The sequence below is a fragment of the Panthera tigris genome, chromosome A1 (genome assembly GCF_018350195.1).
Source record: "Panthera tigris isolate Pti1 chromosome A1, P.tigris_Pti1_mat1.1, whole genome shotgun sequence".
Taxonomy (NCBI): domain Eukaryota; kingdom Metazoa; phylum Chordata; class Mammalia; order Carnivora; family Felidae; genus Panthera; species Panthera tigris.
In genome coordinates this window covers 209,864,669-209,877,874 of record NC_056660.1, presented here as the reverse complement: position 1 = coordinate 209,877,874, position 13,206 = coordinate 209,864,669, and the positions used below count along the sequence as shown (strand labels likewise).

Below are 13,206 nucleotides of genomic sequence, written 5' to 3'. Positions count from 1 at the left end.
ATGTTAGTATCAGTTTGGTGCTGTGTATAGGAGACAAATGTGGTCCTTGTTTCTAGTTGTAGCTTTGTGAAGCAGCTGGTTGTGCATTAAGGCTACCTAGGAATCCTTGATCTTGTGTGTTAGGATTGTATTTCTAAACTCCAGATCTTTCTGCCTCATGGAGAGATTTGAGATGGATGCGAAATTTTTAAGTTGAATTTATTTATATTAAACAAATAAATTTGAAGACTTAGGTAACATATATTATGGACCACTGTGTTCCAATAAAATGGGGCTTGACTAAAGGCAAAATACACAAATTCTAAAGAAATGTTTTGTATCATAGGAGCAATAAAGCACAAAGCCATAAATTAAATATGTACCCTTTTCTCACTGCCTCATTAGGAATTAAAAAAAAATCAGAGGTCTGGAGGAAAGATGGAAATCTTTAAAATGCTGTTTAGAACCAGGGAAGACAGTTATGACAGTGGCTCAAGTAAGCCTAGTGTTATCTAATATAGTCCTTTAACCCATGACCATGGCTCTCCCCACCATGACCTCCCCCTCAGTCTGCTCACAATCTGGAGGATCTAGGTATTTGACCCATTCCCTGAAACCAATCTCTAGTGGTTCTGGTTAGAACCCAGTTCAGTCTTTAAGTTTCTGAAGTTTGCTCACGATTTTAAAATTGTATTCTTGAATACTGTGCATTGAAGGAATAATAAAGCTTTGTTGCTTAAAAGAGTGCTTGTGTCTGTCTCTTTTTTTCACCAAGGACAGGCCTAATGCCTGATCTTTAAAAACGTATCCAAGTGTTAATCTCCAGGGCCTATTTACTGCCTTCCAACAACGAGTTATCAAGTTACCGGAGAGAGATCTCAGAGCTTGAGAGCACTGATGGGTCAGTAGAGGGAGGCAGAGAAACCAAAACCGACCTCTGCCCTTACAGCTCAGGGAGGCTTAGTTCAGCAATTTTAGGGGGAAAGTTTCTGGCAGGTTTGTTTATTTCTATGTAAATAATTTACAGTTTGTTTTTTCAAATGAGAGCATTTTCAGAAATGAAAGCCCAAGGCTTCTGAACATGCCCAGCTTAAATACCCAACTATGATCTTTAGAAGTTGAGATGAAAAAAGGAATTATTTACAAAAATCAATCAATCAATCAATCAATCAATCAGGATGGAAATAGAGTAAAGAGGGAGGCCAGTGCGCCGAGTACTAACAGTCATTTTGTCTCTGTATAATTCTACATTGTATATAGCTCTGCATTTTATTTCTGCTTCAAATGTGCTAGGGATTAAATTTGAAAGAGTTCACAGTTATGTTACATTAAAAGGGTTTATTACTAAATCCACTACCAAACTTCAGAATTTAATCTAAAACCAAAGTTGTCAATGTGACAGAATACAATAGTACAATATCCATGCTGCTATTGAAAAATATTTTTTGAGATTTCAGAATATATTTTGGAACTGATTTAAAAAATCAGAAGAAATTAGACTTGCCCACAGTGCCTTATAAATTCAGGTATCTCTATTTTTAACTTCTTTTCTCTGATGCCTTGTTTAGTAGTCGTTTACAATTAGCTAAATAGTTGGTTACCCAAAGTATTGTTATTAAAGGAATTAGGAGCTTATCTAGACTTTATTGTTATGATGATGATGATGATGATGATGATGATGTTTATTTCTGAAAAAGCAACTAATTCAGTTGTTTGGATTTTGTTTATTGTTTGTATATTTATTTTTTGAGTTTGGTGGTCAGCTATGTGGATTTTAAAAGTCCTTTTACAGAGGTTAACAAAGTTTCAGAGTTAATCCTTCCCTATTTCTTCTTATTTCTATGAATCCCTTATTTCTTTCTTATTTCTATGAGTCCTTCCCTATTCCCTTCTTATTTCTATGAAATCTTGGTTGATGAATCTGAGAAGTAAATGTGATATGTGCTATGCATTTACACATTCTTATAATTATCACTTCTAAATGTAGATAATAGGTCATACATGGTGTCTCCATCATAGGTATTTAAACTGCCCCATATGTCCATCCTTCCAATGAAGAATAAACTGTAGCCCAGGGCAAAAGGTAGGTAATGATTGAAATTGTTTGGTGAATAATGTGGCATGTAGAGAACTTTTTCGAAGAACTAATTTATTGTTTGGAAGGAACACCTTACTGACCTTTAAATCATCAGTTTCCCATTTTCCCCCTTTCAGTATGATTTTGAACTAGAGTCCAAGGAATCCAAGATAAATATACACAAATCATTCTTTACATGACAAGTTATAGCCAGAGTAAAATGGAAATGTACAAGTCACGAGGCAACCAAGTGTGTGGGGTCAGGAAAAGTTCAAGGAAGCACCATCTCCAGTCAGTGTGGTTATTCAGCCCTTCCTCAAATTGTTTTTGTGTCATTCTTATTACAGATTTGGCTGTCTTATTTTATAAGGATCATTTAGTTGAAATAAATCAACATAGAGCCATATGCTTCAAACGGACTTGTAACTAACTTTTAACACTCTGCAGCCATGTTGCCTCAAAGAGTTTACAATCAAATCCACTGCCAAATATTGATATTGAACTTAGGACTGAACTGCCCAGTGTGACAAAATAGAATAGCACTATAAGGGCTGTCATTCAAGTTTTAATCCATTCTGTCTTCAGATTAATTTTAGCTCACTGCAAAGACCTCACAAAGATTACTGTTTATCTGTGAGAAATAACACTTGATTGCTTACCAGTAATCTAGCCCGGGATAGTAAAGAAAATCATCAATAACTTTTATGTCTTGAATTTTGTTTAGAGCCCTTACATGGTAAGCAAGACTCTCCTCAAGAAGGAAAAGGGAAGAAAGGTGAAACTTCACTCAAAAGAAAAGGTACCGCAGATAAAGATAGACATGGTTCAATATGATTCTGCCTTTTATAACTGCCTCAATGAAAAGAGCCAGATTTGTATAGTAGAACACATACTATACTTCTCTTGGGCATTTGTAAACTAGAAGCTGTTACCAAAGAATATAACATCAATATTTCTATAGTTTGGATTTTAGCACAGGTCTTGCTGAGAAAAGTGATGCTTGTGGGAAATAATTTAGAGATATCTAATATACAGAACATCCATTCATCATAGAAATTATCAGTATTATCCTTGGGCTAAGCTATGCCTTCAGAAAGCTCTATGCTGAACCCTGTTTTCTTGGGCTCCCATCAAATTGCCTTCACTGATAACGCGCGGTACAAAGTCCTCAACTCCCTTCACAATACAGCATAGCAGTGGAGGTGAAACTTTCCTTATACCAATAACAACCTGGCATTTTATGTTCTGAGGGGATGATATGCCTACTACATCATTTAATGGCCCCCATATGAAATTCTAGGTGAGAAATTTCATTCAGAATCAAGGGACAGGAAAATCTTTCTTCCTCTGAGTGGTTAGATAATTAGCACATCTAAATAATAGCTTTTCCTCTCTTGGCCGTCCAAAAGTTCACAGAGTGGCTATACCTGTGTGAGGGTACCAGGATCTCAATATCCGCTTTCAAATTCCTCTCCCCATTTTTTCCTTCCACTTTAAGTTGTCCTTGTCCTGACCCTAATTTCATTTAATTTTTTTCTATTTTATTTTAACTATTTCTGTGAAATAAAGGGGATGTAGCTTTTTTTATGTAATTGATAGTTGGTAGAAAAAAAATCCCATTAGGCTCTTGAAAGCATATTAGTTAGATTTATGTTGAGGAGCTATAACAACAAATCAAACGTTGAGATGCAGTTATAAATATATACAGTTGACGTTTTCAGAGTATATTCAAATAGGGTTGTCATGAAGTGTGTACCTTTGTTTAATTTTTTATTACAAATTGTCAATGCAGTTGCAAGCCAAAAGTATGCAAGTTCACAAAATAATGGGCTGCAAAGGATCTTTATTTTGCCATTTAAAAATACATAACCAAGATCCCCAAAGAGAATCTCACCCTTTTCTGATTATGTAACATCATATATAACTGGAGCCACCTGGTCAGTTAACACTGAGATGTAAATTTTAGCTAAAATGTTAAGGGCTATAAGGGCTATAATTTATGCTACCCATTTACATAATTTTCACATTTACATTATTTATTCCTTGCTTTCTCATTATGATCAACAAAAACAAAAGAAGGATCATCATAGAATTTTCAAAAATATAAATTAAATATACTATGCACATTAGTTACCAAATCAAGTTAAACATAATAATGTACATACTTTAAGAGCATCCTTAGTTAAAAGCATACACACTCCAAACAAACCATAAGCAAATACAAGTTCAACCAGTAAAATATATACACTGGAGTCATGCAGTTAGTTCAATTTAAGTAACTAAGAACTTTCAAACATTTTTTGCTTTTATTTTACTGAATTTCTATTGTGCTTAATAATATTTGAAATAGGTGAACTTGCAATCATGATTTAGAAGTCTTTCTGTCACATAGAAATGCTGTTTTTCAGGATGTATAAGAGGATTTCCTTCATTAAAAGGAAATACGATTTTAATTCTTAGTATTTAAAATTAATATTGGTGGTGAACACTAGGGACTGATTATCTGTTTATCTCAGGTCATTTGATGCCATTATATTGAAACCATCTCTTATGGTGTAAGAAGCTATCTCTTTCTTCTGTCTTCAAACTTATCTGTATTTCCTGCTATTGACATCTATGACTCATTTCTGTTCTTCTCTGCATATCAGGTCAATCTTTACCCTTCTTCTCCCGGAATTTTGACACTAAATTGCCATTCACAAGTGTATTTTGGTGTTCTCAAAGTATTTCTTACTCTCTTCAACTCATCTGCCATTGTCCCACATTATAGCTACATAGAACAACAGCTTTTTCAACCCAATGACCTTACCTAACAGTTGTTAATTAGGGGCTAAATGAAGAAAGTTTTCCATAATCAACCAATTTCAGAAAATGCTGAGTTATGCCAAATTAAAAATGTTTTAGGGGCGCCTGGGTGGCGCAGTCGGTTAAGCGTCCGACTTCAGCCAGGTCACGATCTCGCGGTCCGTGAGTTCGAGCCCCACGTCGGGCTCTGGGCTGATGGCTCAGAGCCTGGAGCCTGTTTCCGATTCTGTGTCTCCCTCTCTCTGCCCCTCCCCCGTTCATGCTCTGTCTGTCTCTCTCTGTCCCAAAAATAAATAAAAAACGTTGAAAAAAAAAATTAAAAAAAAAAAAAAAGGTTTTAATTGCAGGACTTAAAAAAAATACATCAACACGCATCTCTAAGGGAGTTGGAGATACAATATGTAATATCCAAAAATATTTTGGCTGCAGAATTCTCTTACAAGGGTATGCATTGGAACCAGAGTTTTATGAAACAAACATTGGGGAATAGTGTTGTCTTTAACTCCACTGGCTTTCCCATGTATTGGTATTGGCATTGATCCAGTGCTTGCCTTCTGATTTGACTTATATTTGTAGGTGCTACCAGGCCACTTAGCAATAAATGTGATGTCAGTGTTAGAAACTTCAGTCACATTTAACTGAAAGGACATGGAAAAACAGAGGGAAGAAGATAAAAGGCTAATGAAATTGTAATACCTAGCTCTATCCACTGGGGCAGTGGCACTTGAAGTGTGGTCCTGGGACCAATAGCATCCACATCACCTGAGAACTTACTGAAAATACAAATACTTAACCAGACCTGCTGAATCTAGAACTCCTGCAGGGGCCCAGCAATTTTGTGTTTTAATAAGCCCTCTGGGGACTTCTGATGATTGCTACAATTGGAGAACCATTAAACTGGAGCCCAAGGCTGATTGCTCTCTGATAGTCATTAAATATCAGAGACATTCAATTATTTCTAATGTATTATTTCTATGCCCATTCCCCAAAATATTTAAATTGGTTTACAATTTAGAAAAAGAAACATAAATACAAACTACTTCTCTTTCAACATAGACTGGCTACACTGAGGACTAAATGATCCAACTTTCAAGTGAAAGCAGGTCTCTCATTAGAAACTGAAGCTTCCATATGATTGGGTGAATGGTACTAAAAAACAAATGCCCCCTGTTACATTTAAGATATCAATAGATTTTGTTCAAAAGTGACATCCATTTCTATTCCCTATGGCATCGATACATTTTTACTCATTCACATTTTATTTTTCCCTTTAGAATTTTCACTGTTAAAAAATAGATAAAAGTTAAATGGAATCAAAGCAAATGGCCCCCAAATACTTCCTGGTTCTTAGTTTTCACTGAATGATCATGATATTTAAGAAAATAAGAAAAAAGAAACTCATTCCAGTCTCACATTTACAATTGCAAAGTTCTTAGAGAAATCCATCTGAAGGTAGCTATACTGTTAGCACTTCTAATTCACAAGAAATTCAGGTCAAATAATGAAAAATCATCATATTGAAATATATATCAAATTATAAACATTGTTGGTTATTGCCTGAACAAAGGTTTTCTTAGCTTGTTTTTTTTTCTAATTTAAAAATGTCTAGATTCAACTTCAGACCTGGAATAATGGGCAATATTTTTTATAAAGTTTTTGTATTTACTTTTGAGTGAGAGAGTGAGCAGGGGAGGGGCAGAGAGAGAGGGAGAGAGAGAGAATCCCAAGCAGGCTCCACACTGTCAGCTCAGAGCCCAATGTGGCGCTTGAACTCACAAACAGTGAGATCATGACCTGAGCTGAAATCAAGAGTTGCACACTTAACCGACTGAGCGACCCAGGTGCCCCTAATGGATACTATTTTTAAATATATATAACTGAAGTCATCTAAACTGTCCATAAGACATAACTGACCATTTCCCTTCTACTTGTAATTAATATATTTTTAACCAGAATTAAAGTTTAAGATGTATTTATTTTTCTAAACGGCATTATCATTAAATAATACTCATTAAGGAAATATAGTTTGGGAAATAAAGTGTTCCCAAATCTATAGACATCTATAAACTGCATCTAAAATTTCAATAATTATTCTGAAGGTAAGTGTAATTTAAACTGACTGAATTTCTTAAACCATAATAACCTTGATCTTTCAAGGAAATATTAGGCTTTCTGAGTTAAGCTACTTTGATCAATCACAGAACCTTTCAGACCGTAAGAGTGCCACACCACTCAACTGGTCTAGATTCCCTTCTTGATGCTCTTGGGGAAAGTAAAGCATATGCCCTTTCTGGATTCTGAACTGAACACTAGGCTTCATTTTTTTGCTCTTCTTTTTCCTCCTCCACCTTCTCCTCGTCCTTCTTCTCTCTTTCCTTTCTCTCCCCTTCTCTCTCTCATGCCTTAATTCAGCCAGGCGATGACACAGCAAGTACCTTCATCCATACTCCCTGACTATAGCAAGAAATAAAGTTTCCCACTCAGAAACCCTCTGTCTCATTCAGGGAATGTGGAGACATTTGGAAGCTGTAATACCCCACCTCCTTCCCCACATCCTTCACTGACTCCCACTGACTCTTCATAGCCTCCTTCCTCCCTGCTCCTCCCCTGAGCTTCAAAAAAACATCAAGAGCATCACTCATATTAGACTTACTTTCTTTCTCATTCTGGATGGAGAATTTAATTTGCCATTACTTGCAAATGTCAATGAAATGCATTTTACAATCTATACTTTGTAAGAACCATATGTTCATTATGAAATCAAAGAAAGAGATAAAAATAAAATGTCAAGTTGCTTTTCATAGCCAACTGGACAAAAGAAATTTAGTAGCTTAAACAAACTGTTACCGGAGGTGCCTGGGTAGCTCAGTTGGCTAAGCATCTGACTCTTCATTTTGGCTCAGGTCATGTTCTCATGGTCCATGGGATTGAGCTCCACTTTGGGCTCTGTGCCGACAGTGTGGAGCCTGCATGGGATTCTCTGTGTCCCTCTCTCTCTGCCCCTCCCCTGCTTGTGCATGCACGCTCTTTCTCTCTTTCTCTCTCTCTCTCTTTCTCTCTCTCTTGATCATTCTCAAAATAAATAAACTAAAAAAAAAAAACCTGTTAGTGGTATTATTGGTTAATTTGGAGGCTGTAGAGAATTGGGGTTTTGATTTTTGATTTGGTAAGGCTCCCCAAAATTGCTTAATGAATTGCATGAAGTCCACAGTAATGCTAGATTTATTCATCTACCAGAATCTGGTTCTGTTCATACAATTGTAGTGAAATGATATAATATGCACGTTTAAGGTTCTCCTAAAGGAAAATCACCAGGAGGGAAAGCATCGGTAAAGAAGTCACCTGCTGATTCTGCAGAGGTGTCACCTACTCCCATAGTGCCACCACCACCAAAGCCAGGATCAGAAGAATGGGTCTATGTGAATGAGCCAATTCCTGAGGTATGGCAGTTTAGATTCAAGCTAGTAGAAGCTAGTCTTTCTATTATTTACAGTAAGATTTACTCCATTACTTGCACCATCTAGAAGGCCTTTCACAGCTGGTGATACATATACTCATCAAAAAGCAGAGGTGAATTTTTGAGACTACTCATGAACTACACTGTATCCTCTACTTTTTTGAGTTTCTGAATCATACTTTGAACTGCTATTGAGTGCTGAAAGCAGAACAAATGGGTTCTGTAAGGACCAATTTTCTCCCCAGGGACAAGCAGAGATGCCGTTTCCTGGAAGAATGACTTTCTCAGAACACATATCCAGCAAATTACAGCCCTCCATCCATGTTCTCATGCAGACATTATAATGCTTTCAAATGAAGTTTAACCTCTGACTTTTTAGAAAGAGAAATTTTTGGAAGCTGACTAAACTAATGAAAGAACAGATAGCTATCTGGACTGAGAACTTTAAACAGGTACACCCATATGAGGCCAGGAGATACCCCCAGTGAGCCCTGGAAACTCCATTCAGTTCTTTGTTCTCTGACAACTGCAAAGCCCAGTCTCCGCCTCGGCAAATCTGGTTGCTTTGATAGATGAATCATGTCAAGAAAATCACCAAGAATGGTCTTTAACACTTTTCAAAGACAAAGAGCTTTGTAAAAGATGAAGCCCCTGTTTTCTACATTGCAATCTTCAGGGAATTCTGAGTGCGGACCATCTATGGCAGGAATCTGAGACACAATCGTGAATTTCAGTGGTTGTGGTGTTGATGTTATTATTGATCTTTCCTAGGGAAATGTCTTATCTTCCAGATCATATTATAAACTCTTTGAGAGAGGGTGGAAAATTGTATTCAATACAGAATCACACACAGTGTAGATTCTTGATAGAGTTCTAATGAATTAATTAATTAGCATTGATAAGGAAGTTAGAACAGAAACTATTTAAAGATGATAACATTAAATGATATAATTATGGATGTGTATAATATCACTCAGCCAAACAGAAGCTACTTTTTGAAATAAATATATTTAAAAACTCGTCATAGAATGAGGGTATAGAAGTGGTTGTTGGGAGGGACACCCGGCTCACTCAGTGAAATAAGCGTCCAGCTCTTGCTCTCAGGGTCGAGAGTTCAAGCCCCATATTGGGCTCCATGCTAGATGTGAAGCCTACTTAAAAATGAAGAGGTTGTTGGGAAGGAGATAAAATTAAAATGATCTTATTTGGGAGGGCTTGGGAGTAAGAGACAAAAATATTGAAATCTAATTCTTAACTCCAAACCTTGAAGCTCATGAGAGGGATAAATTCAAAGAGGATAAGAAGGAAATAGAGGATAGAAATTAAAAAAAAATAAACATTAACATTGAGATATGGTACTGGCTTCCATGTAGATCTTCTAGCAGTCAGGGTTCTGGCAGAAAGCAGAATTATATTGGTAATTTAAGGAGAGTTAAATAAAAGGTCAAAAATAAGGGAACATACAAGGATTTGATTATTACTCCCAAGTAAAGGGTAGCCGGGAGTCATATGGTCTGTAGCCCTGAGAATGTGAGGAAAGGGAGCAAATGCTTGGAGCTCAAGAGGACCTCTGCATGGAGAGGGCTGTGGCCTTCAGCAGAGGGATGCAGCCACCCACAGTGACACAGCAGAGAGGAGCAGGCAAATATATAACCAGACCTCAGTTTCTTTCTGCTCTCACATATCTTTCCCAGGAGATGGAGGAAGAGGTTGTTTCCTGAAATAGTTCACATAAGTTAGCCTTCCAGGGCGCCGAGCAGCGTGAAGAATGAAGGACAGGAGGTTGGTCTGGAGGGACGATGGAAGATATGCAGCACAAAACTCTAGCTCTGGTAACCTAAGCGAAGCCGTGTGGAGAACACATTCTGCTACAACTAGAAGTAGTCTAGAGCCTAGAAACAAAGCCGCCACATGATCCACTTTAGTCCTTTTCCCATCCTAAACTTCTCACACATGGGCTGCAGAGCTTACCTGCCAAACAAGAAGAAAGACAGATGCCTAGTTAAATTTGAATTTCAGATTATCAATATACTTAGCTGGGCCTCCTATATTTTATCTGGTAAACCTGGTTTTAGGCCTTCCAAGGACTCCATATCTACCTACCTCAGTAGGCATGTGGACAGAGAGAGAAGAAGGGGGAGAAGGAGAATAGGGAGGGGGGAAGGTATATTGAGAGAAAGAGAGAGAGAGAGAGACAGAGAGACAGAGAGAGAGAGACAGAGAGGTTGAGAGACTGAGAGAGACTGTTTTCATATCTGGCTCTCCCAGGTGGAGGCAGCAGCCAAGTTCCAGGACAGCTTGGGTCCTTCTCCCTTTGTCGGCCACAGGGGAGGTGCAGAGAGAACCAAGAAGGCAATCAGAGTGAGGAGCTTTTGCACTTTAGCTCTGGAAGCTTCGGTGCATATTTGCTTTGGCTACTGATTTCCTATTATGCTCAGTCTTATCCAATGAAAAAAAGACTATTTAATCAGAAAGTACAGATTTGAATATCTAGGCACATCACATAAGTTCAAGTCCCCAGACCCAGGAAAATTATATCCCAGAGACTGGAGGAACCTACAGACATGATATTATCAATAACCCATAGAAATCACAGAGGATATGGGAGATTCCAGAAGACCAGATGTAGGCAAATACCTAAATATTTAATAAAGGGCTGATGAGATTTAGTAACACATAGACAAATACTCTATACAGTAAGCCCTGACCAAATTTGAGAGAAAATTATTAAAAGCATGACTTCTGAGCATGTATAAACTACAAAAATGATCACCCAGGGGCACCAGGGTGGCTAAGTTAGTTAAGTGTCCAACTCGTGGTTTCAGCTCAGGTCATGATCTCACGGTTTTGTGAGTTTGAGCCCCGCATTGGGCTCTGTGTTGACAGTTTGGAGCCTGGAGCCTGCTTCAGATTCTGTGTCTCCCTCTCTCTGCCCCTCTCTTGCTCGCACTCTGTCTCTATCTCTCTTTGAAAAATAACTAAACCCAGAGCCCACACAGTTTCACTAAGGCTAAGTCCTGATGAACTGGTCCATTCCTTTTCCTTGAGAGCAAGGTTGCATAGATGGATCAAGGAAAGACCATTAACATGGTATATCTTGAGTTCAAAATAGTATTTGACAATATCTCATAAAGTTCTTATGAATAAATGATAATCTGTGACCAGGGTGATACTTCAGTTAGGTAACTCTCCATGCACAGAGTGTGAATTAATATATTAAAGTCAACTAGGAGGGAGGTTTAGTAGTAGGCTTATTTAAAATGTTCTTTATTACCATTCTGGATACCTCATCCTTTGAGAGAGAGATCATGAAAGAATAGAAACCAGAGGGAGAACCAGGAAAGAAAAAGATGTTAAAATAATGTCAGAGGAACATTAAAGGAACTGTAAATGTTTAAGTTAGATAAATGAATACTTCAAATGTTACCGGACATTGAATCATAGACTTTTAGAACCAGATGGAAACATCGAGTCTCCTAAAAATTTAACGATAAAACTGAGTTCAGGTTAAGTCTGATTACATCCATAGTAAAATTTATTGAGGGCCTGTTATGAGAAAATACCATACTAGAGGCTGGGACTACAAAAACAATCAAGTTTCATCTTGAATCCCATACTACCTACCCTCACTAATGTCCTCAAATATCTGACAGCCTGTCACAGGGAAGACTGTGTGAATTTAGTCTGCCCTTCTCTAAAGGGTACAGGTAGGGCTGGTAAGTGGAAACTATAAGAAGGCAAGTTTCTGATCAACACAGGGAGAATTTTCCAGTAACATGAGATGTGTGACACTGAAAGGCTTGCCCTGAAATGTCCTGCTTAATGTATCAGTGAGGTCCACAGAGAGATTGGATACTTTACATCTAGTATTTGGCATTTCTCAGTTGGAAAGATTGGCCAAATGATCTCTCAGGTCCTCATGTGTAATTCCCTGATTAAATAAATGCACAGCCAATAAATGAATAATTAGTACACAGAATTTATATTGAATATATTATGTCTTCAATTTTATTTCATTTTGATTATTTCTTGGTTTTGATTGTTTACTTGTTTCATTAAAGATAACATAAAGAAACTTTCTAATTTTTCATAGTGCACACAGCAAAGATAATACCACTTGGGTGAATTCAGAGAAATGACTCATTGCCCTGACACAAACACTAGATATTCTCCACGATAGGCAGTTTTCCAACTTAAGCAAAATATGGCATCTATTTATTTATTCAGTAAATATTTCTCAAGCACCTTCTGTGTTCCAGACACTGTGGTACTAATAGGAAAAACTATAGAGAGGTGGATAAAATAACCATTGTTCTTGGCTTTATGAGACTGATATTCTAGAGGTGAATATGGACACATCAATAAGCAGTTGCCATTAATGTCATCACTACTATGAGGGGAGAAGTACAAGGTGCTAAAATAGAACTCCAGAACTTCAGAAGATGACCTTCTAGACCTTTTGGATCACGGAAGGATTTCTGGAAGACATTATGTCTGAACTGAGACGCAAAGAATGTATTTGGAATAGGAATTAACTGGGGGAGGGGAGGGGAGGAGCAGCAAGGAGTTTCACAGAGAATGCTTTAGATAATTGCAGCCGCATCTTGGTCCTTTTGCTCAGTCTTGCTCTTTTGGCTCAATTATTCAGAAGTATTTTCACTTTGAAATGATTATTTTTATGCTTTACCATTTAACAGGAAATGCCTTCATTTCTAGTACCTTACTGGAAACTAATAGAAAATTCCTATATAGACTCCATCAAAACAGTTCTCAGGCATCTGAGAGAAGGGCAGCATGTTGTGCTTACTTACTTGTATGAGGTTAGGTAAGTAAAGTTTCCAAAGTTAGAATTTTATAGTCTAGAGGCATGTCGTGTAAGATCCATCTC

At 37.4% G+C, this 13,206-nt stretch overlaps 1 protein-coding gene across 4 annotated transcripts in view; it reads left to right on the top strand.

Moving 5' to 3' along the window:
• SPEF2 (sperm flagellar 2) overlaps window positions 1–13,206 on the top strand; it is a 184,443-nt gene that overhangs the window by 89,835 nt on the left and 81,402 nt on the right. For all 4 annotated transcript variants that reach the window (XM_042996620.1, XM_042996611.1, XM_042996618.1 and 1 more), the window contains 3 exons: window positions 2,781–2,855; window positions 8,153–8,301; window positions 13,016–13,143. In XM_042996620.1, the coding sequence (XP_042852554.1) occupies window positions 2,781–2,855; window positions 8,153–8,301; window positions 13,016–13,143 (352 nt within the window). The remainder of the gene's footprint in view (window positions 1–2,780; window positions 2,856–8,152; window positions 8,302–13,015; window positions 13,144–13,206) is intronic.